Source organism: Cibotium barometz, chromosome 26, assembly GCF_041138505.1.
Source record: "Cibotium barometz isolate CiBa-2024 chromosome 26, ASM4113850v1, whole genome shotgun sequence".
NCBI lineage: Eukaryota > Viridiplantae > Streptophyta > Polypodiopsida > Cyatheales > Cibotiaceae > Cibotium > Cibotium barometz.
The window spans coordinates 28,136,623-28,162,399 of record NC_141071.1 but is presented as its reverse complement, the minus strand read 5'-3'; the positions used below and the strand labels follow the sequence as shown (position 1 = coordinate 28,162,399).

General features: G+C 46.5%; 1 protein-coding gene across 4 annotated transcripts in view; it reads left to right on the top strand.

Moving 5' to 3' along the window:
- Nucleotides 1–1,008: 1,008 nt before the first annotated feature.
- The window catches only part of LOC147623841 (coiled coil protein), a 56,005-nt gene continuing 31,236 nt past the window's right edge, over nt 1,009–25,777 (top strand). For all 4 annotated transcript variants that reach the window (XM_086820481.1, XM_086820479.1, XM_086820478.1 and 1 more), the window contains exons 1-3: nt 1,009–1,324; nt 2,311–2,437; nt 2,644–2,983. In XM_086820481.1, coding sequence (XP_086676607.1) covers nt 1,074–1,324; nt 2,311–2,437; nt 2,644–2,983 — 718 coding nt within the window. In that variant the 5' untranslated portion in view covers nt 1,009–1,073. The remainder of the gene's footprint in view (nt 1,325–2,310; nt 2,438–2,643; nt 2,984–25,777) is intronic.

Sequence of the window (25,777 nt, the reverse complement as noted above, 5' to 3'; positions counted from 1 at the left end):
ACACACACACACACACATATGACCACATACTGCACACGTTACTTATACGTTGAAAGCAAGCACTGCATGCATTCACCTAATCACACACACACACACACACATGTGACCACATACTGCACACGTTACTTATACAGTTGAAAGCACATGCATGCAAAAGCATGTAGGTCACACAAGTATGCAACTCTCTTTCTCTCTTTCTCTCTCTCGTACAATATTAAAACGAGTGTGGAGGGACTCGCCTACCTACAGGGCTTGCTCTCTCTCTTTTTCTCTCTCATACAGTATCTCAATCCCTCCAAAGCATGCAGAGCTCTCTCTCTCTCTCCCTCTCTCTCTCTCTCTCTCATTCAGCAACACAGATATGTAGGGACTCGTGTACCTGCAGGTCTTCCTCTCTCACTTTCCCTCTCTCATACAACATACAACAACCCATCACAACCACAAAATAATAGTCTGCACAGACGGCGCCACATTCTTGCAGGCACAAGCCAAAACTCTGCATAGGCGACGCACATCTGTCACACACCCATAAAACGTTATGCAATGAAATAGCAAGTCCAAGGTAGAAATACCTGTTGCCCAAGAACCTGCAACTACACACTCGAAATGCACCAAATACGGCTCAAAAACCATGCCCCATGTAATAAAAGGCGTAGCACCTATAGTACCGCCTGCAGAAGGTGAAGCTTCCAGTAGGCCAAGCATGGCCCACACACTAGGGGCACCGCACTGCACGCTGCCAAAGCCCACACGCTAAGAATTGGCGCGCAGAACCACTCAGCATACCCAGCCGAAACCCTACATCTCGCACTAGGCCCACACACTAAGATGTAGAGAAGCACTTGTAGCCTCACTAACATGTGCACGTGACATAATGACCATGCACAGGCCCACATGGTGGAGGTGGGCAGGAAGGCAACCCCTCATACCCACCACTAAGGCCTTTGCCATGGGAAGGGCAAAAAAAATAATTAAAATGTTGTGAAAATTACTAATATGGTCGCCCGATTTCCACTAGTTTCTGGGATTATGTTCATGCACCGATGTAGCTTCTTTTGTTGATCGAGAGAGAGATGCCCAACAAACAGTTCGAGCTCTGCAAGGTGTGCAGGCTGAACCACAATCAGGGCAGAGGCCACAGATACTCGGTCCGCCACAAGCAGCGCCTCGCGCCTCTTCTCTCTAAGGCTCTCCTCAAGATAAAGGATGTCTCCTTCTTCCTCAACAACCCCGCACGCCTGCGAGAATGCGACAGGCCTCTCAACGCCTTCTGGTGCACCTTCTGTGAAGAGAAGATCTCCGAAGACAACAGCGTCTTTGTATGGTATGTATGCATCCCTCCATCATCTGCTTTTCTCATCATTTGGGTTCTCGGGGATGATTGGATGGATATTTTAATCGATGGATTGAAGTCAGAATTATTACGGATAGGATTATATCACTTGATTAACACAGCAGTAAGGGTTACATCAGATTGCCTTAACCTTGGTTGCCTTAATTTGCACTGTAATGAATATGGTGAGGGTTACTTAGACTGCTCTAATCTTAATTAGCCTAACATTCAATCCAGGATAGGGTTTGCTTTAAATCTTCATTCTAGCCAGGGTTTACTCCAGCTAGAGTCTGACCCAACCTTAATCCAGCTAGGGGTTACCTTAATTTAGCTAGGACCTTACATCAATCTAGCTAGGGTCTACTCCATCTTTCATTCAAAGTAAACTTCTTAACTATACATCAATGGAATTACAAATAGACGTCGTTGGGAATTCTGCTCATAGTTCACAAAAAAAGACATTACAAGCTTCACAAACTTGTTGGGTCACCTCAGGCACCTCTAGTGTCTTTGTGTCGCGATTGATCATTTCAGAGCCTGATGGCCAATCCCACAGGTCCTTATCCGTTATCGTAGCCCAATTCTCTTTGCATGTATTGTGCAGAGGTTTTCTTCTTTGAACACACCAGCAGTGACATTACAGAACTTGACCATCGCTTTCTGTAGCTGAAGAAGGTCAGCAAAAATATTATTAAAGTGAGTGTAATTGAAAGTGATGTCTTCTTTCCTGCCGTTCCTTGCCTTCACTACCATTGTGTTCTCTAAAAAAAGAGTACTCTCCAATTAAATTCCTCACTACCAACTTGTGATGAAGACGAATTAGGTCTGCCCTAATCTCCTTGTAGATTGGGTGTGCGTTAATCTCAATCAAGTTAGGATTTCCTAGATGGCTCATTGCTTTTTTAGTTTTGGACCAGATTTCAATGTTATAATAGTTCTTCTGTTTTTTTCTTTTCCTTGGGTGGTGAAAAACAAAGCTCAAACACAATAAGGCACCTTGCAAGCCCCACGCATTTAGCAACTCTCAAGAAATTCTGGTACGAGAATGGAGCCGATGTCGAAAAAAGGCATTTGTACGCATTTCGAATTGAAGAACTTGCTAAGGTATTCTTTGAAATTTATTGATAGGAACTCGTACAAAAGATTTTAAGTGATTTTAGGCTTTGATGGCATTCCATAGATCGGCTCAAAGATTATTTTTTGACCTAGCTGCTAAGGTTCGTAGATGATTTGGATGCTAACATGGTTTGGATGTCATGTTCTCACAGTGCTTTCTCAACTTGTTATATCCCTTGTTTTGTGAATTATAGTGGGAGGATGCTTGCAAGGCACTCTCAGCAGCAAGCACTTCGAGAGAGCCTTCCCCGGGAGCTGTGAATAATATCCCCTCTGCATGTAGTTCTAGTAAAGCAACTTCTTTTGAAGCATTTTCAATAGCATACTTTACAAACTCAAATAAAAACACAAGTGATCCTTTACCGTTGTATAAGGATGGGGGCAACAATCAGCTTACAGTTCAAGACTTTGACAAGAGAAATTTGGGTGACTGTCATTCCAAGACGTGTGGGTCCATACCAGGAATGCAAAGTCTTGGAATGCACATGCAGATGAGCAGCAACATGCTTGTTGAGAATGCAAAACAGCAAATAGGTATGACCTCTTTGCATCTTTTGAGTGGTGCTATACTTTTGGGCCTTTGAGTAGCTCCTATATTTGGCTCATGTTCCAAGCTTTCTTTTGTGGTTTCATATTTCATGTTTTAAATTAGGGTCATGCTTCACATTTTTGGTACTTCCGTTTGTTTCCCAGATCCATGTCTTCTTGATTATGTGGCTTTGTTTTGCAGCCTGCTTCATTAGTGCATGCTGGAAAACATAGTTGCATCCAAACTACGTTTGGATGGAATCCAAACATTCCAAACGTTTAGAATGTTCACCTACGTTTGGAAACGTAGTGAACGTGCACTTTTGATTTTATAGGTTAAAAAAACGGACGCAAGTCAATGTCATTTTTTTTTCTCGCTTTTCCTTACATGTGTGCGGCAGCCTCTGTGCGGCGCTCAAGTCTTCTCCTGCGGGCATCTCTATGCTTTGCTCAAGTCTCTCTCTCTCTCTCTCTCTCTCTCTTGCAAAATTGAAACTAAAGGTTGTATAGTATTAGTAAGTGCTTTAATGTTCATTGATGAATCTTCAAACTTCATATTTCAAAATTCTATAAGTAAACTATAAATTTTGTGTATATATATATATCGGGGGCAACGTTCACTACGTTTGGAATCTTTTCAGCACGTTTTCCAAACGTACTAAACGTATCGTTCACTATGTTTGGAACCACCTTGCTGGAAAACCTTTGTTCATAATATTTTATATTTGGCAGCACATATAATTCTCTCACACAAGCAAGCCCTTGCATTTGTCATGAATATGCTTAAAACCACGTTACTTCTGCACTTGCACAGTTCTTAGTACATGCAATTCTTCCGCATGTGACATTGGTATCAGAGCTTGGCAAAAGACCTAGAGGTGCTGAATTGATGTAGATTTTGAAAACGCATAGTATAACGGTGGTCGTTTTTGGTCGAGACATGCGGTTCTTCAACATCAAGTATCCTGGTGGAGCCAGATTGATGGCAGCAATGGGGTATGGAGCATCCAGGTGGGTATCATGGGGTATGAAGCCCCCTAATGCTCAGCTCGGTCGCCATGGTACAAGGATGAGGAGAAGAAACAGGGGTTGCAGGTTTTCAAGAAGGGATCAAGTTCTCAGCCCAAGAAAGGTACAGGTCTTCAGCTGAAGGAGAGGACAAGAAGAACAGGTTCACGTTTCTCAACGTGGAACAGAGCATTAGAGATTGGAGCAATCCAAGGTTGCGGCAGAAGGTTTTCAAGACAAGATCCAAGTGGTCAAGAGTGCCTCAAGTTTTGGAAGCAGGATGCCAAGGATGGAGTCCACATGCAGTAAAGGGATGATGACAATCATCTAGAAGGAAGGTGGATTCCGTCATTAAACTTCGCAGGAGAGGATGCCACATGCACAGCATGTGGACATGCTTAATCCCTAGTTTTGGCTATGATTAGGAACCTTTTTAGGCATTGTACATCTAGGGTTTATGCTAGGGATTTTACCCAAGGTAGTCAGAAGGAGCTGGAGGGCATATTCAAGAAGTTTTGCATTTTATGAGCATTTATGCTGTCTTCTGCTGGCTGACAATTGCAACGACAAGCTGTTGCACGATGCTGCCTATTTTCTTTTGGTCATTGTGGCAACGTTTGTTAGTACATTCATCCCCAGTTCATGGTTGGTGTCCCTTTTGGTCCCTTTTCATGGCCCTTGATTGTGGGCAGGCCACCCTATTTTTGCACATTTTTTTGGGATTTTTCCAATGTCGGGTACCTTTTTCCCAGTTGGCCAGCATATCCATGTCCAGTCGGCCAGGTTTTCTTGTCCAGTCGGCCAGCCCCTCTTACCTATAAATAGGTGGGCTGGCCTCTCACTTTTCTCATAGTCTAGTCTTTCCTTTTGCTCCCTCACTTATGAGATACAAGACTCTTCCTGTCTCTTGCTTGGGACTGTATCATTTCAGTATATTCAGCATAGTTGCTCCATCTCTCTCTCTCTCTCTTGCACTCTCTGCTCAGCACACTCTAGTGCTTGTTTGCTTCCGCTCTGTGCACTCATTCATGGTACCATCGCTCCCGGTTCAGTGTTAATTTGCTGCCCCAGTCAACGTTAACTTTCTGCCCCAGATTTGCCTGAGTTTTCAGCACCTTCAAATCTGCGTTTTCTTCTCAGTTCTGCTGCTGGTCGGCTGGCTTCTTTCGGCACCTCTCCACTACAGATTCAGGTCTTCCCTCATTGGTTTGATCTCTGAGATTCCCTTCTTCACCTGTCGGCTGCTCCTTTTCAGGGCTGCAGTATCTACCTTGCTGCGTTTTCTTCCCTGCAAATGGCGCTTGCAGTTTTTGGTGTTTTGAGTTGAGTATTGGTGGCTTCTGGTACTTGTGGTGGACACTCCTTCTGAGATTATGCATTCTTCTGAGATTGAGCTGAAGCTCTTGTGATGGCTGCCCCGACTACGCTTCATATGTTCTCTGAGTCTGCAAAGCTGGATGGTTCCAACTACACTTTGTGGAAGGTGAAGGTGAAATCAGCCTTGCGTGGCGTGGATCTCTGGGATTAGCTTGTTACACCTGCCAATGCCACCCGTCCCACTCTTGCTTTTGATGGTGTGACTCAGGCACAGATTGATATTTGACAGGTAAATGATCGTCGTGTTTTCTCTTTTCTAATGTTGAATTGTCAGGATTCTATTCTCTCTCATGTGCGTACAGCAGACGCTGCACTTGAAGTTTGGAAGGCATTTGCAGATCTTTATGAGATTAAGTCTCCGGGACGGATTTTGGCTTTGGAAAAGCAGCTTATGAACTTGTCAGTTTCTGCCTTTCCATCTTTATTTACTTTTATCTCTAAGATGAAAGATCTCCTAGACGAGCTTATTGTTTGTGGCAAGGATCTCTCTACAGAAGATATGGCTATTCGGCTTCCCTCCAAGCTTCCAGAGAGGTTTGATGCTTAATTTCCGTCTCTTGTTTCTTCTCCTCGTCCGGTTCCCGCTACTTGGGAGAAAGTTCTCCCCTCCATTATGCAGATTGAGTCTGGCTTTGAGGAGTGGACTGGCACCTCTAGTGGTTCTGATGGAGCTTTGGCTGCACGAGATAAAGGGAAGAATCAACAGAAGAAAGGGAAAGGGGGTTTTGACAAGAACTCCAAGGATAAAGATAGACAAAAGTAGATCTTCTAAAAACAAGGACATTGACCTTGAGGTGCAATGTAAGGCTTTGCTCTGTCAGGTTGTTGTTAGGGGCTTTCTTCCAGGCACTGAGCTGTGGAAGGACTTTCTCATGCAGCAGATCACGGTGTGTCCCTGTTCGCGGAGGCGACTGGACTCTTAACTCACGCTTTATTTTTTCGGATGCAGGTCACCGCTCTCCTTTGTCCCTCTTGGTTAGGGCCCTCCTACGGGCCTGGGACTGCCTGAGGAGTTTTTTGGTACACATCCCTCCGCGTTTGGCGGAGGAAGCTAACCGGCAACCCATTCTGTGAAATGATTTGATCTTAGATGAGCATGGTAGGCCTCTTGGGGCAGCTATGCATATTCTTTAGGTTGGCTGAGAGACCCTATGTCCCCCAGTGCTGGCTTGGAAGAGGTTTTCAGAGCCTCACTGAGATGCAGAGATTGGATTTCACGCAACATTTGAGAGGCTTTAGCTGGAGGATTGCATAGATTGATGCAGCCATTCCCAACCACCGGATTACTGGATCTTTTTTGAAAGGTTGTCATCATTCTTGGTTTGGGGTTTTCTCTGGGATAGGTGTTCCTCTTCAGGTTATGGGTATCTCCTTGCCTAGGGAGGATGATGTACCGGTCTTTTTTTTTGTACAGGATGGATGGCAGCTAGAGAGATGTGATGTGCAGGACCTTATTGAGGGCCCCCAGGTTCGTCTAGTCAGAGTTGTTGGCAGGTTACGGAAGCACATCTTTGTTGACACCCCCCCCCCCCCGGGGATAATCACAGAGAGTGTTAGCCTTTGGTTGTATGGTGGCTGGCCTATCAGACATTTGCATTGGGACCCCGGTGAGTGGGAGTGGAAGGATGCTTGTAACCCTTTGAAAAGCATGCCTTTTTTCAGTTATATGGTGTGAAATGCCAGACATCTTATCTTGGGACACATTCAGAGTGTCCCTACTCTTAGACCCCATTGGGAGTCTTATGGCATTTCGATTGACATTCAGAGGTTATTTTGGCGGAGATTGTGGCATTCTTATAGGAAGCCACAGATTTCCTTCTTTATCTGGGTTTCCCTTCATGGTGGTCTGGCCACCAATCAGTGGAGGTCTGTTACTGGTGCTTGCCCAGCATGTCCTAGATGTGCAGGAGTTTCAAAGTCAGTTTACCATTGTTTATGGGAATGTAGGGAAACACAGAGGGTTTGGTCTGCGACACCTCTTTGGTAGGATTAAGAGGGATGCTATTATTTCTTTTGGTTCTATCATTTGGTTGACACAGTCTTGGCCTCAGCTGAGATTCGAGGGAACTGATAGAAGCTTGGCCATTATGGTTAGGCAAGGAGTTGCTCAGCAGTGTTGCTTTAGGATTTGCCACTTTCACACTTTGTCCGTTAGACAGTTCTTGGGAGATTATTGCTAGCATCTCAGCCTGGAATATCTAGAAGGCTAGAGGCACTGAGGCCATTGAGGGTACTCCCGTTCTTGTTTCTCAGTGTCTTTGCAGGATTTGGAGTGATATTATTCACACCATTATGGCTACCTGGGCCAGAATCCAGGGATCTTCGAGAGCTGTGGAGAGGAAGCGCGGCCAGTTTATGAGAGAGTGGGACATTGGTATCTTTTTCACATCCTCTCATTCGGGACTCTATTGGCAGCATAGGGCTCTTGATTGGTTGAGATCTCCACCTTGCTTGGTGTGAAATCTCCATTTTGTAATTTTTTTTCATACTTAATAGAAGTCTCCTTTCTGAAAAAAAAAAAAACAAGAACATTGAGTGTCATTATTGTGGCAAGAAGGGTCATAAATCGCCCCAATGTCACAAGAAGAAGCGGGATGAAGAAGCAAAGAACTCTTCCTCTACAGCGGTGTCTCAGACCAAGAAGGATGATGGTATTCTTCTATTAGCAGATACTCGTCGTGTATTTGCTCTTGTGACTTCTCAGTCGCGGTTGTGGATTGTGGATAGTAGTGCTACTGCTCACATGACACCCCATCGAGATTGGTTTGAGGACTTCACTGCCACGACAAGTGAGATCACCTTGGGTGATTCTTCTTCCGTGCTAGTGCATGGACATGGCACCATCTCCATCTTTCGCTTCTCCAAGGACAAGAGGTACTTCTCTGACGTTCTATATATTCCAGATTTGGCATTTAATCTTTTGTCAGTGAGTGCTCTTACAGCTTAGGGTGCGGAGGTGATCTTCTCTCGTTTATGAGATTACCATTCGTGATAAGGAGACTGGTAGCATCTTGCCTGAGGGAGTCCAAGATAGTGGTCTATACAAGTTGACCGCTTTGCTTTCTTCTGGTTCTTCTTCTGCTCTTTGGCATGCTTGGTTTGGCCATTTGAGCTATCAACTTCTACAGCGAGCTTCGAAGGATGGGTTGGTTGAGGGTTTACTGACCATCAGGGCTCCATCTTCTGTTTGTTCCTCTTGTTTACAAGGGAAGCAACAATGAGCCTTTCCAAAGGAGGCGACACACAGATCTTCGGCATCACTTGCTCTTGTTCATGCGGACTTATGTGGTCCTATGAGTACTGCGTCTTTGAGTAAGGCGTTGTACATGCTCGTGATGGTGGATGACTTCTCCAAATATACTTGGGTCTTCTTTTTGAAGTCCAAGGATGAGGCTTTTCAGCACTTTTGTGATTGGAGAGTTGAGGTGAAGAAAGAGACCGGTTCCTCGGTCAAGGCTCTTAGGACCGACAGAGGGGGTGAGTTTACATCCGAGGAGTTTCAGCAATATTGCAAGGCTCATGGCATTCGGAGACAGCTTACTACAGCATATACTCCATCACAAAATGGAGTTGTAGAGAGGAGGAATAGGACCATTATGGAGATGACCCGTGCTATGCTTGAGCATTCTTCATTACCTCGACGTTTCTGGACTGAGGTGGCTTCTACTGTTGTCTACATTCAGAACAGGTCTCTTATTGCTGCTCTTCTAGATAAAACTCCATATGAGGCTTTCCATGATGAGAAGCTCTCTGTTGTTTATTTCCGGGTCTTTGGTTGTTTGGTGTATGTACATGTGCCTAAGGAGCATTGCTCCACGTTGGACTCCAAGTCTCAGCGCATGACTTTTTCTCAGATACAGCACTGTGTCCAAGGCATATCGTCTATATGATTAGCAGGCCAGCAAAGTTGTGAGCAGTGATGTGTTGTTTGATGTGACCCGTACATCTTCAGAGGGGGGTGGTGAGCTTCTTCTTCCTCCGCCTCCGCCTCCGCCTCCTCCTCCTCCTCCTCCTCCCCCCTTTGCTTTTGTTACACCTCCAGTTGTGGATTCTCAGCCAGATGATGATGACTCTGCTCCTCCTCCAGCGAGTTCAAGCAGATCTGTGCTTGGATGGTATTTTCAGATAGTTCGTGATTTTGGGTGCTCTTATGTCCCATCATTCATGGTCCTCCTGATCCCACTTCTGTGGACGAGGCTCTTTCACATGAGCCTTGGCGTCGTGCTATGCAGGTAGAGCTGGATGCTATTGAACGGAATGGCACTTGGATTTTGGTGCCTAGGCCACTGTAGCGTAAGGTGATTGGTGTGTGCTGGATCTTCAAATCGAAGTTCCGAGCTGATGGCAGCTTGCACAAGCACAAGGCGAGGTTGGTTGCCAAGGGTTATGCTCAATGCCTTGGAGTCGACTTCGATGAGACCTTCGATATTATTCTCCTTGGGTAATAAAATACTCCAAGGGGGGGGGGGGGGGTCGGCCCATTCCGGCCTCTATGCGGTGTCACACATGCAAGCTCCATTTTCAGCATTTGTGGATGTTTGTCCAGCTTTCTGTTTTATGCAAAGTGATGATGGATGTGTGTTAAGGCTGTGGCCATGTTTAAATGTTTTAATATGCATTGATGGTTTCAACAAGTGTGTCAAAGGCCCTAGTCCTCCGGGCACTCACCGCCGCGAGTTACATGACTTGTGCTAGTTGATCTTTGCTCCTGATGCGCGGCATAAAATCTCAATCTCCTCCGCGAATCTCTATCTGCAAACTCTGAATCCAGCAACTCCTCTTGCGTACGGAGGGGGAGATGCAATCCCTGGAGCCTGGTCTCCTGGGCAGAGAGAAAACTACTCATGGCCTCGGCAACGAAAAGAAAGACGTAAGGTGCCCGTGGACAGCTTGGCCGAACGGAGTGGGAAAGGGGAAATCTGTCACCTCGGGCCCCCTGAATGAGGACCTGGTTATGCGAGGTTGAGTAGAGTCCTAAAACCCCATGAATCCACTCCTCTGGGAATCCCATCTGGCTCATCTTGCCCTCCTGAAAGCTCCAATCCACCCTATCATATGCTTTCTCGAAATCTAGGAGAAGGACAATGAGGTCCTGGTGCCGCATCCTGGCCAAAGCTGTCACCTCCCAGAAGGTAAAAATGTTGTCCCCAAGATGCTCCTATCCTGAACAAAGCCAATCTGAGTGTCATGGATCAAGTATGGGAGAAAAGGCTGGAGTCTCCTGCTGATGGCCTTGGCCAATATCTTATAGGCTCTCCCAAGGAGAGCGATGGGTCTCCACTGGATCTCCAATCTCTCACCACCCTCCTTGGGAATCAAGTGAATCAAGCCCTCTGAGAGCCTCTGGCATGGCATCTGTAACCATAATCTCATTGAAGGCAGCTCGAAGACCACCTTCCAATGGCGAAGAAAGGAGGAGATTGGAAGGTTGTCTGCCCTTGGGCATTTACCCCTGGAAAGTGTCGTCAATGCCTCCACCAACTCCTCAGCAGTAAATGGTGTCAATAAAAATGACCGAAGAGAAGGGGGAACCACCTCCCTTGTATGCCGCCAGACCCTCTCGCGTGCGTCTTCCACTTGTGAAGATGCTGGGGCACGAGTGAGGAGGGATCGAAAAAAGTCTGTGGCGATGGCTCTCGCCTGGGAGGGGATCTGAAACAATAGCTCCATCCTGGCCACGCAACTTGCAAATACCATCTCTCCTCCTGTGGGATCCAGCTATCTCAAAGAAATCCCATGTGACTCTGTCGCCTTCCTGTCTCCAGAAAGAGGCCCTAGCATGATACCTATACTCCACCCTCCTCTCCTCTATGGATCTAATCTCTGTACGAGCGGCGATGAGCTGACTCTCAATCCATTGGCTATTCGGGGACCTCTCCTGAAGTCGCTGTAAAGAGGCAAGACTCCTCCTCAAACTCCTTTCCTGCTCTCGAAAACCATGTAATCTGCTCAGGGCTGCCTCCTGCAAAAACCATTGATCTTCCCTAAGCCCTCATCCAATGTGCACGCAGTAGAGCCTGAAAGAAAATCCAATCTCGCCCAAATTTGTTCTATCTTGCTGCATATCTTAGGGTCCTAAATGAGGCTATCTGGAATCCTCGAGCTCACGTGCTTGTCATGCTTCCAGGTGTCCTCTAAGGACCAAATAACTGGGGCGTGATGAGGAAAGGAAGTACCTGCCAAAATACCAATCATACCTTCTCGGTTGCAACCCCCCTCGTCTCTAAAAGCACTAAGGCTCCCCCCTAAACCCTGAATGTTCCATGAAATAATCCACATATCAATCTCGGTGTGATTGGGCACTAGCGGAACTGCCCTCCACTCGAAGAGTCTTGGGCGAGGGTTTAGATGGGGAATAATCACAATCCATGCGGGGGCGAAGGCGCGCCAGGTGGACACTAATCCTGTCCTCCATGTGACGCCACAGGGTACGAGCACGTGCATATGCATGCTCCGGACTCCATCAATCACAGTATAGGTATTTGTAAGAGGGGGGAAGAGGTATCGCCAACAGAGGTATGCATGAACACAAAGAGCTGCACCTTCAGACTGGATACTACCATCTCTCCGTCCTGGCCTCGATGGGCTCAACCTCCAAGCTCCATTCTAGCTAGAGCAGTTGCCACTAACTCAGGATCCCACTTTGTCCCTGGGGCTGCACCAAAGGGGAAAGAGAAGATCATCGCGCCATTATCTGGCATAGAGGACTTGGAGTGGTGAAAAACCACACATACCCGAACAGGGGCTACTGTCTCCTCAAATATGTCGGTCCCTTTTGTGAGCAGACACTGGAAGAAACTGTAGTCCACAGACTGTCCCAGGATCCTGGGGGCCCCACTTGGGGACTCTGGGGGGAGAGCCCTCACCGGGGAGGCAACGATGGTCATCTCTACCGGATCAGAGAATCGGTGAATCAAGTGGACTGGTCCAGCCGGCTACCTCCGCACCGGTCAGGGGCTGTTGGGGGGCAATGAGCATGCTCTAGAGAGGCAGAAGGGGGGGGGGGTGGGGTGGGTGGGGTTAGGGCTCGGATGATAAAGGTGGGGCGGAGTGCGTTGCTGCGGGTAAAGTCGGTGACGAGGTTGGGGGAGGAGATGGGGGAGGCGGTGGCGAGAGAGGTCGGAGGGGTGGAGAGGCTGGGGAGGGGTGTTGCTGAGGGGGATCCATTGTAGAGGAAAATTGGGGGGAGGGGCCCGCCGAGGGCTTAGAGAGGCTAGCCGGCCTCTCAGAACACTGAGGGTCGGGGGGAATCTCGGCGAGGGTTCGGCCTCCAAGCTGGTGGGGCCCGCTCTGGGACTGAAGAGGGTGCGTCACCAATGGGAACGTGCTCGGATAAATGCTTGAAATGGTTCTCTGACAGAATTGAATCCTCTTGAGATCTACCAGCCTGGTGCGCTCGGCGGCGCGCTTGGCTTTGGTGGTCGTCTGGTGGCCCGGGTGTGGTCCAACCGTCCACCACTCACCATCTGTTGGGTCACCCGAAGTCGGGTCCTGGTGCTCTGCTGAGTGAGGGCCTGCCCCACTCTCTACCCCCTGGTGAGGGTCAACACGAGAAGTGGAGGGAGGAACCACCAGAGGCGGTCTCCTGGACTGCCGCCGAGGGCAAGCTCTAGCTAAGTGACCCATCTGTCTGCAAATGAAGCATTGGCCTGGGAGGCCATAATAGTAGTATGGGGTCTCCACGGAGGCTAGGTATAGAAATACAATGGGGTACTAACTCCAGTGAGGCCACACAGAATCCCAACTGCACTCGCGAGGGCCGAGGCGGCGGTGGGGGGGACTCCATCACTCTCTCGATGGCACCACTAATCACCGGGAGAAGAGGAAGGTACTCCTTAAGGCCTGGGAAGCAAATTGTCACTAGGAAGCCCGAAATGCTAGCCAATGGGTTAGACGCAAGATCGAAGCCGTGCTACCACCGTGCAAAGAAGGCTTGTGCCGAACGCAGTGCAAGGGGACTCAGCTACGTGACTTGGTTTGACGCCGATGGTGAGTCGAACTCCATCTGGTGGTATCCTTGCCCTAGAGGGTGAATATCGATGATCTTTTGATGCAATGGATAGACATTTCAGATGCCAACAAAGATATGAAAACACAGCGGAAATAACCATAAACAATATCAAAACACTACACTTAGCAAGAACGGCCGGCCCCTCGTAGGAACATCTTTATTCCACTGAATAAAGGATTACAAACAAACCAAGGTGCGGGTGCAATCTTGCACCGGATTTTCCACAAAGCTTCCTTAGCAAACACTTTCATAGGAATCAAAGCAAAAACCGCTCCAAGAACCAATACGAATCAACAGCCCGGCGTGGTGTCAAACCCAACGCCGAACTCTGTGCCTAAATTGCCGTGAAAAGGCTCTCAAAACAGTACCAGGTCTCTCCAAAAACAATCCTGGAAAAGCTCTAAAAAACAGTCCCTGGTACCTCCAAACACATCCCCTGAACCAATACCTAGGAGGGAGTGGTGAAGAGAGGAGAAAAAAATGGCCCAGCTGCTGTACCACTGCACAAGCCGAGCATAAAGAGAGAAGAAAACGTTTTTATTTGCTGCCCGCCACCCTCTCTTCATGCGCATACTTCCTCCTGCTTTTAAAGGTTTTCAGACCAAGCCAAAAGAAGCTTTTCTTTACAGACATGTAGGTTTTGATGAAACCTGGATGTCCTGGTATAAGGCTGTCATGGGCTTCATTCAAAATTTGCTTTCCTGCCACGAAGAAAATTCAGCCTACTTTCATCTAGAGCATTCACATGTACATTATTATGTTCTACAAGATCACGAACAAAAATCAAGTATGAGGGATTGCCCTTTTTCATTGCTTTATTTATCTGTATATGTGATACAACTGGAATAGTGTCCCCAGCTACTCTTGCATCAATGATATGCTTCTTATGCTTGTGAGTTATCACTTTTGTTCTTCTGCTTATAATTTGGCTTTGGATTCAAATGTACATGCCAAAGCATCCACAATAACACACATCACATCCCTACAATTGAGCAATCAAAAAGTCCACATGATCCACATAACCCTATATATGAATGCCTAGTTTCCCAATCACAGGGGTGACCTTCATGGTCGTATTTGCAAATGCGGAACATGCATCAATCTCTATTCCCATATCATCCATGCTAAGGCTTAAAGAAGCAGCCATGTGTGATGGATGAAGTTGTCTGTGGAGGAGTTGTCAAACATGAAGAGGGCAGGCTGATTGACCCCATGCTTTAAATAACTGTCTTTCAACGGGAGCATGAGAAGTCTTCCCTTGTACATCCTGTATAGTATTAACTTGCGGCTTCTTTTCCTTCTCATTTTTCCACTGTGGACAATGTCTAAGCACATGCTCTTTACTGCCACATTTGAAACACTTACCCTCCTTCATGTATTCAATTTTGTCCTGCCTAGAGAGGCCCAGATTGTCTCTTTTTTCCCTCTTTTTAGGGGGCTGATTTGATTCAGCATTTGCAGCCCTCTTTTGTCCCTTTGCATCACGAAATTCGGACTTCTTTTGTTGTCCCGACTTGTGCAATTTCGGACCAGCTTTATGGTCCTTACCCAAACATGCATTTATCCTTTCTGTGAGATGCTTCACATGCACTTTTTCAGCTGCCATGGCTGAAGCAAATACCTCTTGAAAATTAACACGAGGATAGAGGTCTAGGCTGTCCTGAATGATGGCTTGTAAGCCAGCTTCAAACTTTCTCAACTTCTCTGCCTTAGAGATATGTAGAAAAGGAAAACTTTCCAAAAGCGTGCATGATATGATTGTACCTTTTCATGCTCTTTTTTCCCAACTGAATCCCACTCCTTAATGATCTCTCTCTCTCTCTCTCTCTCTCTCTCTCTCAATGGGGAGGTAGAAACTGCGTGCGGAAGGTCTCTTTAAATTCTTTCCAAGTCTTTGGTGCAATGCCCAAAAGCTTTTCAGCTAACCAGCATGAACTCGCAGTTCCTTTAAGATGATGACCCACTTGTCGAAGCTTTGACTTCTTTGTATAGTTTTCTTCCATAAAGGCCATCTCAAATTAAGATATAAAAGCCAATGCCTTGTCTACATGCAAATCCCCATGATAGTCATCAAATTTTTACCCGTGTATTACCTGTTTTAAATTCTACACTTTCTTGATGCTTAGGAGTGGAGTCCTCAGATAAGGCATCTTCCACAATACATACATCCAACTTTTCTTTCCGTTTTCCTGCATCCTTAGGCCTTGCATCACCACCCACATTTCCCCTTTGTTCTTCTTAGCTTTTAAATTAGGCACCTCGCCTTTATCATGCATAAATGTGGCTTTTGGGGTTCCATGCATAGGCTTTGGGCTGCGAGTCACCATGACTCTTTTTGCATTTGCATGCCTCCACGAGGTTCACCAAAAAGATGCACAGATAGAGTGCGAGTGTCCTCTTGTGCATGTGTATGAGCTGTCCGGGTAGCTGAAACCGATCCCGTCAAGTGGAAAGACTCCGTTGGACACCCACACACGTAATAGCACAACTTTAAAACCACAATTTGAAATGGACAACTTAATTCAACTTGAAATTGAAATGAAAAGAAATGGAAAGATGGACACCAGCACTGGGGCCGGAACAGGCCGACCCCCCCCCCCCTCAATATATGATATATTTATTGGGAGTATTTAACAAATACAATGCTCCATGGGTTCCAAGAACCAGATGATGTCCATGTACATATGAATACAGTACCAAACAAATAGGCTCGTAGTCGACGTTCGAAGTAGAAGTTCGAAGCAGAACGACCACTAGCGTGGTCCGGTCTCTACGGTCTTGTGCTTTCACTGGACTCCGCGGAGAGCGCCTCACTGGTGTTCCGAGACCACGCACAAACAGGCGCTCTCGTACTAACGCCTAGCTCTCCCGATCTCAGCACCTTTGAACCCGAGGTTCTCCAATAGAGCTTGGACTACCCGGCACCGAACGGGTGTTGCCGTGGATAGAATTCCTTATCAGATTTATCACAAAGTACTTTACTTAAATCTGAAAATTCACTTACTTGTGGATGATAGATGGAGGACCAATACCCGTGGTATTTGTGTGCAGCTACTTGAGAGAATCACCGAGACACGGCAGCCAAGGAGATTAACCACTTGCTGTGTAGAACACAACCACCTTCTTGTGGAGGAGGGAAATAGAGTAATAACCGCCACTCTGAAGAGAAACCGCCTGGCTACAGAGTATAACCTGTTGGAGATGAAGCACCCTGTTGGTTGTGTGAAGAGTCAACACAGCTTGTATGGAGAAGGAAGTCAGCCGCCTGTAGCAAGCACAGCCGTCAGTTTGTGGTGTAGCCACCCGATGAACAGTGGGCGCCTGGCTGCAGAGAAGTACACAACTGCCTGCAGCGCCTGACTGGAGAAGTACAAAGCTGCCTGCAGAGTAGGCAGCCTGCGCAGCATACAGTTGATGCCTGGTTAAACAGATATGCAGCCGCCCAAGAAGGAGCAGAAACGTAGCCTGTCGCCTGTGAGGATGGGGAGGCGCCTGGCTGCACCCTTCGCTGTCTGTAGTGCAGAAAGAACAGCCGGCTGGTTATGGCAGGTGCAACCTGTAGAGAAACAAAAGGAGTCGCCTTATAGTGCAGAGGATAGAGCAGTCTGTTCAGTAGCTGCCTGGAAAAGCATGCGCAGCAATTCAATAGTCGCCTGGGAGAGCATGCGCAACTAGCTCAGCCGCTTGGGAGCAGAGGCGTAAGAGATGGTCGCCGGTTCAGTCCTATGAAAGGTGGTTGCCTTTTTTTATGAGTATTGGAGTGGAGTAAACAAATAGTGATTTCCACGCTTGCATGTGGGTGACCAGTGTGGGTAGGTGACCATGCACCCACCCCCACACACACACTTAAGTGGGGCTCCCCACCTTGGCCCCTAAGTGGGTGCCCAAAGGGGGTGCCCACTTTTAAGTGAGTGTGAACATAAAACCTTATAAACAAAAGGGTTAGAAATATAAAATGTTAAACCAACATGGGCAATACACTTACCACCTGTTCACATGCACCAAAACTTGTCAGAAGACAGAGCAGACTTCACGACTTATTGGCAGGCGTCCCCGCTCAGTAAGTGACACGTCAAGCAGGCAAACACATAAATACAAGTCATGCGAAAACAGTTTCAAACATGCAAAGCATGAGTGCATGTGCAAATAGTATCATGGACATATCTCCCGTTCATGGAACAAGTACAAAATATCTGTCGGCACAAAAATGGCACGACGTAAAACATAAAAACCTGGTCTTCCTATGGAGTGACAGTCCCATAGGTAAGACACGGCACAAATACTGGCTCTTCCATGGCGTGACAATCCCATGGGTCGAACACAGTCCAAGTCATACACAGGTGGCACTAGTCTGGCTCCCGTCCATACGACACCATCCTGCTAACACACGGGTGGCACCAATCTGGCTCCCGTCCATGTCAGCAAAATACTGGCCTCTTCACATGAGACACCGGCCTGGCCTCAAGTGAACGAGACTCAAAATCTGGAGATGGACCAAATGGTCGGCCAATTAGTGACATCCCAATTAGTGACATCCCCCCGGGCTTCTAAAGAGTTGTCCTCAATTGAAAAGCCTCAAGATATGCCTGCAACAACTGTGGATAATCAACAAAATAGTCCTCATTTATCCACTTGGCATCAATAGGCAAATAATTTTTAAACTTCTCAAGGTATCTCCTGGAAAGCTTTCCTCCAGGTAGCTTTCTCCCCTTGTGAAAAACAATCTGTTCTGGCTGGAGGATCTCCTCAAGCTCTTCAATCTCTGGTGGATCTTCTGTGAGACAGGCTCATCAGGATCTGGCCCCACATATTTCCGAAATAGACTCACATGAAAAGCATTGTGAATCTTCCAGTGACTAGGCAAAGTAAGCCTGTATGACACTTTATTGATCTTCTGAATCACCTTGAAGGGTCCTTAATAGCGAGGAGAAAGCTTAGGATATGATTCTTCGCGTCCTGGCCTCTTCCGAAGCCTGGCTTTCTTAAATTTCAGTAAAACCCAATCACCTTCTTTGACTTCCATGTCCCTTCTATGCTTGTCAGCAGCCATTTTATGCTTATCCTGAGATCTGGCAATGGCTGTCCGCACCTGACCAAAGGCGACATCCAAGTCACGAACATATTTATCAGGTGCAAAAATCTCATCCTTTGTACGAAGGATGGGTGGCAAAACCACTCGGCCATAAATAATCTCAAAGGGAGCCTTTCCCGTGGAGGCAAGGCAAGAAATGAGCTTGCTTGCTAAACCTGTCCACAATGGTCCAAATAGCATCATTCCCATGCTGGGATCTAGGCAAATCCATAATAAAATCCATAGTAATACTTTCCCAAGGTTGCGAGGGAATAGGCAATGGCTGAAGCAAACCTGGAGGTTTTTGCCTATCAAATTTCACCTTTTGGCAAGTAATACATGCACGTACATAAGCCTCAATGTCTTTACGCATGTTTGGCCAAAAGAAATATCTCTGAATCATGCGAGTAGTGGGCATAATACCTCTATGACCAGCATAAGGTGGAGCATGACATTCGTCCATAACCTTTGGACGCAAATCCTTCACCAGCCATCAAACCAGTCCATACATGGCAAAAATCAGCATCCAAATGGTACAAATCTCGCATAGCAGATAAGTCCCCATGAGAGGCCACTGAGACTGCAGCTACATAAGGCCTCCTGGATAGTGCATCGGCCACCACATTTTTCTTTCCTGGAGTATGCACAATCTGAAAATGAAACATGGAAAGAAAGTTTGCCATTCTCATCTGCTTCTCTGAAAGCTTTGTTTGATATAGAAAGTATCTCAAGCTTTGATGATCTGTCTTGACTACAAATTCAGCCCCAAGAAGATAATGTTTCCATATCTTTAAAGCATGAATTACAGCCAAGAGCTCTTTCTCATAGATATCCATATGAAGCTCAGCATCATGCAAACGACAGCTCTCGTATGCAACCCACTAGGAGCGGGTATTACTAATCGGGTTCGTATCCAGATGAGGATACGAATTTATCCGAACCCACTTTTGTAGAATTGATTCAATTTGTGATTGATAGGACAACGCGAAGACCACTGTTGGCTGGGAACATCGGTTTGGTCCCTGCTGGGGGAATCTCTGTATCCGGACCTGCACATAATCTAGGGGTAATATCCGAATCATCGCATAATTTTGAATAAATCTCCTTGTAAGTAGAGAAAACAAAGCCTTCATCGCTCTCCCACAACCCCGTTTTCACGGTTTAGGCTATTCCCATTTCACTGCGTTGGGGTCAAAGCCAGTAGTGGATGCCCGCCCGTTCAACCGTGGCATAATTGGTTAAGATTCCGCATGCCCTTCTTGATTTAGGACAGCTCCTATGCAATCACCACAAGCATCACATTCAACTACGAATGACTTGTGCAAGTCAGGAACAATCAATACTGGACCACATATAATAGCATGCTTGAGCTGCAAGAAAGCATCCTGTTCCTTTGGAGTCCATTTGAAAATAATTTTCTTCTTTGTGAGATCATGTAGAGGAGTGGCAATCATAGCAAAATGCCTTATGAAACGCCTGCAATACGAACATAATCCCAGAAAACTACGTACTTGATGTACGTTTTGCAATTCGGGCCAATTCCGAATGGTCTCTATCTTTGCAGGATCCATTGTAACTCCATCTTTGGATTCAATATGTCCTAGATAATGAATCTCTGAAAGGAAGAACTCACTTTTCTTGGAATTAATGAAAAGTTTATGTTTCCGCAACTCTTCGAACACTGTGACCAAATGAGTTCTGTGTTCCTGCTCATTCTTGGAGAAAACCAAGATATCATCAAAGAATACTCCTGTAAATTTGCGATGGGGTCGGAATATCCTATCCATCATACGATTAAACGTAGCAGGAGCATTGGTGAGACCAAAAGGCATTACTAAAAATTCATATAATCCGAAGGCTGTCCTGAATGCAGTTTTATGGACATCTTGTGGCACCACTCGTATCTGGTGATAACCACTCTTCAAATCAAGTCGGCTAAAGCAAGCCGAACCATCAAGCTTATCCAAGATGTCATCAATACGCGGAATTGGGAATCTGTTCTTGATGGTAAGCTTGTTTAAAGCTCTATAGTCCACGCACATGCGGAATGATCCGTCCTTCTTTTGAACAAGAAGCACAGGAGAGCAGTAAGGTGAGGAACTGGGCTGAACCAAACCTTTCTCTAATAGCTCGTTTACCTGCTTCATGATTTCTTCTTCTTGTGCGGCACTCACTCGATATGCGGGTTTGTTGGGAGGAGAACTACCTGGCACAAGATCTATGCGATGATCTTCGGGCCTTTGGGGAGGTAATTCACCTGGGAATGAATCAGCAAAACAGTCGTTGAATGCATAAAGAAAATTCAGCCTATCATTAGACATAGTATCCACATTTTGATGATTTGGCACAAGGCTATCACGCACAAAAACCAAGTACGCAGAAAGACTCTTTTTCATTGCTTTATTAATTTGGATGTGTGATACAAGTGGGATAGAATCCCCTTCTTTGCGAGCATCAATAAAATGCATGCGGCCTTTATGCATAAAAGAAATCATATTGGACTTGTAGTCTTTGCGGGGCTCAAGCCTATGGTGCCACGGCTTGCCCAACAATACATCACATCCATTTAGTGGAGCAACTAGGAAATGTTCATTATCAAGGTAGCCCTGGATATGGATGCGCAACTTCCCTATCAATGGGTTAACCTGCACCTCTTTACCAATGCAGCTATCGGTTGCACAGTCATCAAACATGAATAGTGCCGGCTGATCCTTGATTTGTCCCCAAGCCTTGCAAACCATTCGCTCTTTTGCATCATGACATGTATTTCCTTGCACATCAAGAACTGCATGTACATTATTAGCCTTGGTCTGTTTGTCCTCGTGCTTAGGTTTGCGGTCAGGGCATTGTCGAAACATGTGGTCTTTGCTACCACAAGAAAAGCATTTTCCATCCTTGGCATATTGCTCTCTTTGCTTCGGGGTTAAGCCGAATTTGTTTTTCCTTGGGCCCTGATCTTTAGATGTGTTATTTTCAGCTTTACCACCCTTGTACCCGGAAGTTCTTTTTAGGTGGCTGTCCACCCTTTTGCAGATTTGGGACAGCCTTGTCTTTCCCCTTTGAACCTCCTTGATCCTGTTTAATCTTGAGCACCAATTGCTCCGTAGCAAGAGCAGAAGCTGTGAGCTGTTGCAAAGTATGTTTCGGGTGCAATTCAATGTCCGAACGATATGCTGGTTGCAGTCCAGAGCGAAACTTCCTCTTTCTTTCATCCTCAGTGATTTGCATAAAGGGAGTTACTTCCAGCAACTCTTTCCAGAACTTGTTAACATACTGGTGCACGCTTTCATTATCTCTTTGCTCCAGCTTGTCCCACTTTTGAGTGAGAGTTTGCTCCGCATTTGGTGGCAAAAACTGAGCATAGAATTTGTCTTTAAATTCTTTCCAGGTGCAAATGGGATCCTTGGTGATCTTTTCAGTGATCCACCAATGAGCAGCAGTCCCTTTCAAAAACATGCTAGCATGGCGTACTTTAGACTTTTTAGTAAAGTCCTCATCGCTAAAAGCAATGTCGAACTGTGCCACAAATGCTAACACTTTAGAAGCATCATGTTCTCCATGAAAGACATCAAACTTGACAGATTTGTCACCTGCTTTAAATTCTTTGAGCTTTCTGGCATGAGGCTCATGGTCTTCTCTTTTTCTTTTCCCCTTATCCAAGGGGACAGCCCTATTTGCATGGGCTCCATGGGCCGTCATAGCAGTTTCATGAGGCACGGTGGCATGTGCTCCATGAACTTGAAACTCAGATGCATGTGACTTACCTGCATAAGGCAATGTTTCTCCATGAGACAGCTCAGAAGGCAAAATTTTTCTAGTAGCAGACCTGTCACCCTTACCATGGGATACATATCTTGAATGCATGTGACTTTCATGCCTTCCATGAGCACTAGCATACATATATCTGTCAGGCTTTGTACCTTGTGGAGAAGATGCATGTCGAGAGGTGACTGTCACCTCTTCCTTTTGCATAAAAGATTTCAGCCTTTGAGATGCGGGATCTCCATGCTTCAAACGAGGTGGATTTCTGAATTTCAGCTCTCCGTCGTCCCCCTCTTTGATATCACCTTTGCGGAGGAGGTAGGCAAGTGCCAACAGCCTTGGCTTCTTGCCCACTTCCCGTGCCATAGACTCAAAAGTTACATCTACCATTGCATCAGCTTTCCTAGCTTCAATGGCACTTTGCACATGGGGATCTTCATGCAAAAATTTTACTTCTTGCTCTTGTGCCTGCAAAAGTTTTTTCATATGTTCCATTTCAGCCCTCATTACATTAGGCTCTTGTTCAAGCATAACTGTCTTTCCTGGAGACAGTTGACCCTTTGATTCACTATCATTAACCCTTTCAAGGGGCTTGTGCCTTCCTTGCAGGGCATCAGACCCACGAGAGGCACTAGATGGACCCCTCGAATTCGGCACTTCCAAAGGGTTGCCTTGGCTGTCCATTGTGTTTAAGTGTGCTAAAAGTGGGGTGTCCAGTACACAGGTTCGTTTCCCCACTAGGAAGAGGGAAACAAACGTGCTCTGATACCAATGAAACCGATCCCGTCAAGTGGGAAGACTCCGTTGGACACCCACACGCGTAATAGCACAAACTTTAAAACCACAATTTGAAATGGACAACTTAATTCAACTTGAAATTGAAATGAAAAGAAATGGAAAGATGGACACCAGCACTGGGGCCGGAACGGGCTGACCTCCCCCCCCCCCCCCAATATATGATATATTTAGTGGGAGTATTTAACAAATACAATGCTCCATGGGTTCCAAGAACCAGATGATGTCCATGTACATATGAATACAGTACCAAACAAATAGGCTCGTAGTCGACGTTCGAAGTAGAAGTTCGAAGCAGAACGACCACTAGCGTGGTCCAGTCTCTACGGTCTTGTGCTTTCACTGGACTCCGCGGAGAGCGCCTCACTGGTGTTTCGAGACCACGCACAAACAGGCGCTCTCGTACTAACGCATGGCTCTCCCGATCTCAACACCTTTGGACCCGAGGTTCTCCAATAGAGCTTGGACTACCCGGCACCGAACGGGTGTTGCCGTGGATAGAATTTCTTATCAGATTTATCACAAAGTACTTTACTTAAATCTGAAAATTCACTTACTTGTGGATGATAGATGGAGGACCAATACCCGTGGTATTTGTGTGCAGCTACTTGAGAGAATCACCGAGACACAAATACCCGTGGTATTTGTGTGCAGCTACTTGAGAAAATCACCGAGACACGGCAGCCAAGGAGATTAACCACTTGCTGTGTAGAACACAGCCACCTTCTTGTGGAGGAGGGAAATAGAGTAATAACCGCCACTCTGAAGAGAAACCGCCTGGCTACAGAGAATAACCTGCTGGAGATGAAGCACCTGGTTGGTTGTGTGAAGGAGAAGGCAGTCAGCCGCCTGTAGCAAGCACAGCCATCAGTTTGTGGTGTAGCCACCCGATGAATAGTGGGCGCCTGGCTGCAGAGAAGTACACAACTGCCTGCAGCGCCTGACTGGAGAAGTACAAAGCTGCCTGCTGCAGAGTAGGCAGCCTGCGCAGCATACAGTTGCTGCCTGGTTAAACAGATATGCAGCCGCCCAGGAAGGAGCAGAAACGTAGCCTGAATTGTGGCAGCCGCCTGTGAGGATGGGGAGGCGCCTGGCTGCACCCTTCGCTGTCTGTAGTGCAGAAAGAACAGCCGGCTGGTTATGGCAGGCGCAACCTGTAGAGAAACAAAAGGAGTCGCCTTATAGTGCAGAGGATAGAGCAGCCTGTTCAGTAGCTGCCTGGAAAAGCATGCGCAGCAATTCAATAGTCGCCTGGGAGAGCATGCGCAACCAGCTCAGCCGCTTGGGAGCAGAGGCGTAAGAGATGGTCGCCGGTTCAGTCCTATGAAAGGTGGTCGCCTTTTTTTATGAGTATTGGAGTGGAGTAAACAAATAGTGATTTCCACGCTTGCATGTGGGTGACCAGTGTGGGTAGGTGACCATGCACCCACCCCCACACACACACTTAAGTGGGACTCCCCACCTTGGCCCCTAAGTGGGTGCCCAAAGGGGGTGCCCACTTTTAAGTGAGTGTGAATATAAAACCTTATAAACAAAAGGGTTAGAAATATAAAATGTTAAACCAACATGGGCAATACACTTACCACCTGTTCACATGCACCAAAACTTGTTAGAAGACAGAGAAGACTTCACGACTCACTGGCAGGCGTCCCCGCTCAGTAAGTGACACGTCAAGCAGGCAAACACATAAATACAAGTCAGGAAAAGAGTTTCAAACATGCAAAGCATGAGTGCATGTGCAAATAGTATCATGGACATATCTCCCGTTCATGGAACAAGTACAAAATATCTGTCGGCACAAAAATGGCACGACGCAAAACATAAAAACCTGGTCTTCCTATGGAGTGACAGTCCCATAGGTAAGACACGGCACAAATACTGGCTCTTCCATGGCGTGACAACACCATGGGTCGAACACAGTCCAGGTCATACACGGGTGGCACCAGTCTGGCTCCTGTCCATACGACACCATCCTGCTAACACACGGGTGGCACCAATCTGGCTCCCGTCCATGTCAGCAAAATACTGGCCTCTTCACATGAGACACCGGCCTGGCCTCAAGTGAACGAGACTCAAAATCTGGAGATGGACCAAATGGTCGGCCAATTAGTGACAGTAGCTCCACTTCTCAAGGAGGCTTTACAAATCTAGGGTTGGTATCTTTTCTGAAACCACTTCACCTTTCCTTATGAGGTAGGAAAGGGATAAATCTTTGGGATTTACTTGCAATTGAGTTGCAAAATCCACAAATAGAGAAGACTCTTGCTCTACATGAGAAGTGTCAAAAACTTGTTTAAATTTTTAACCCATCTGTTGCCGAATCAGCTTTGCTCTTCTCAAGCTTTTCTTCTTCCATGTGAAGCCGGGCTCGAAGTTCCGCCACTTCCTTCTCTTTTAGTCTAAGTGCTTCCCCAAGGTCAAATTCCAATTGAACCGTAAGGTGTCTCCCTTGAGAAGTACTCACATAAGAGGGTGAACGATTATCCATCTTCAATTAGTAACCTTAATGTGGAGCTATCCCTTGAAACTGGATTAGTATTCCACCAAGGTATGAGCAAAGAAACCGGGCTCTGATACCTATGAAACCGAGGTGGGTAGTACAATCCAAATTTCTAAGAATATTAAACTTCACATTAAAGACACTAAGTACAGTTAGCTTCACCAATTACAACCGCACTCTCCCATTTACAGATACATGTAGAGGGTGCTCCTGCACCGGATTTCCAAGTATCTAAGATGAAAACAATATAAAACAAGTTCCTCCGCCCAAGCCCAA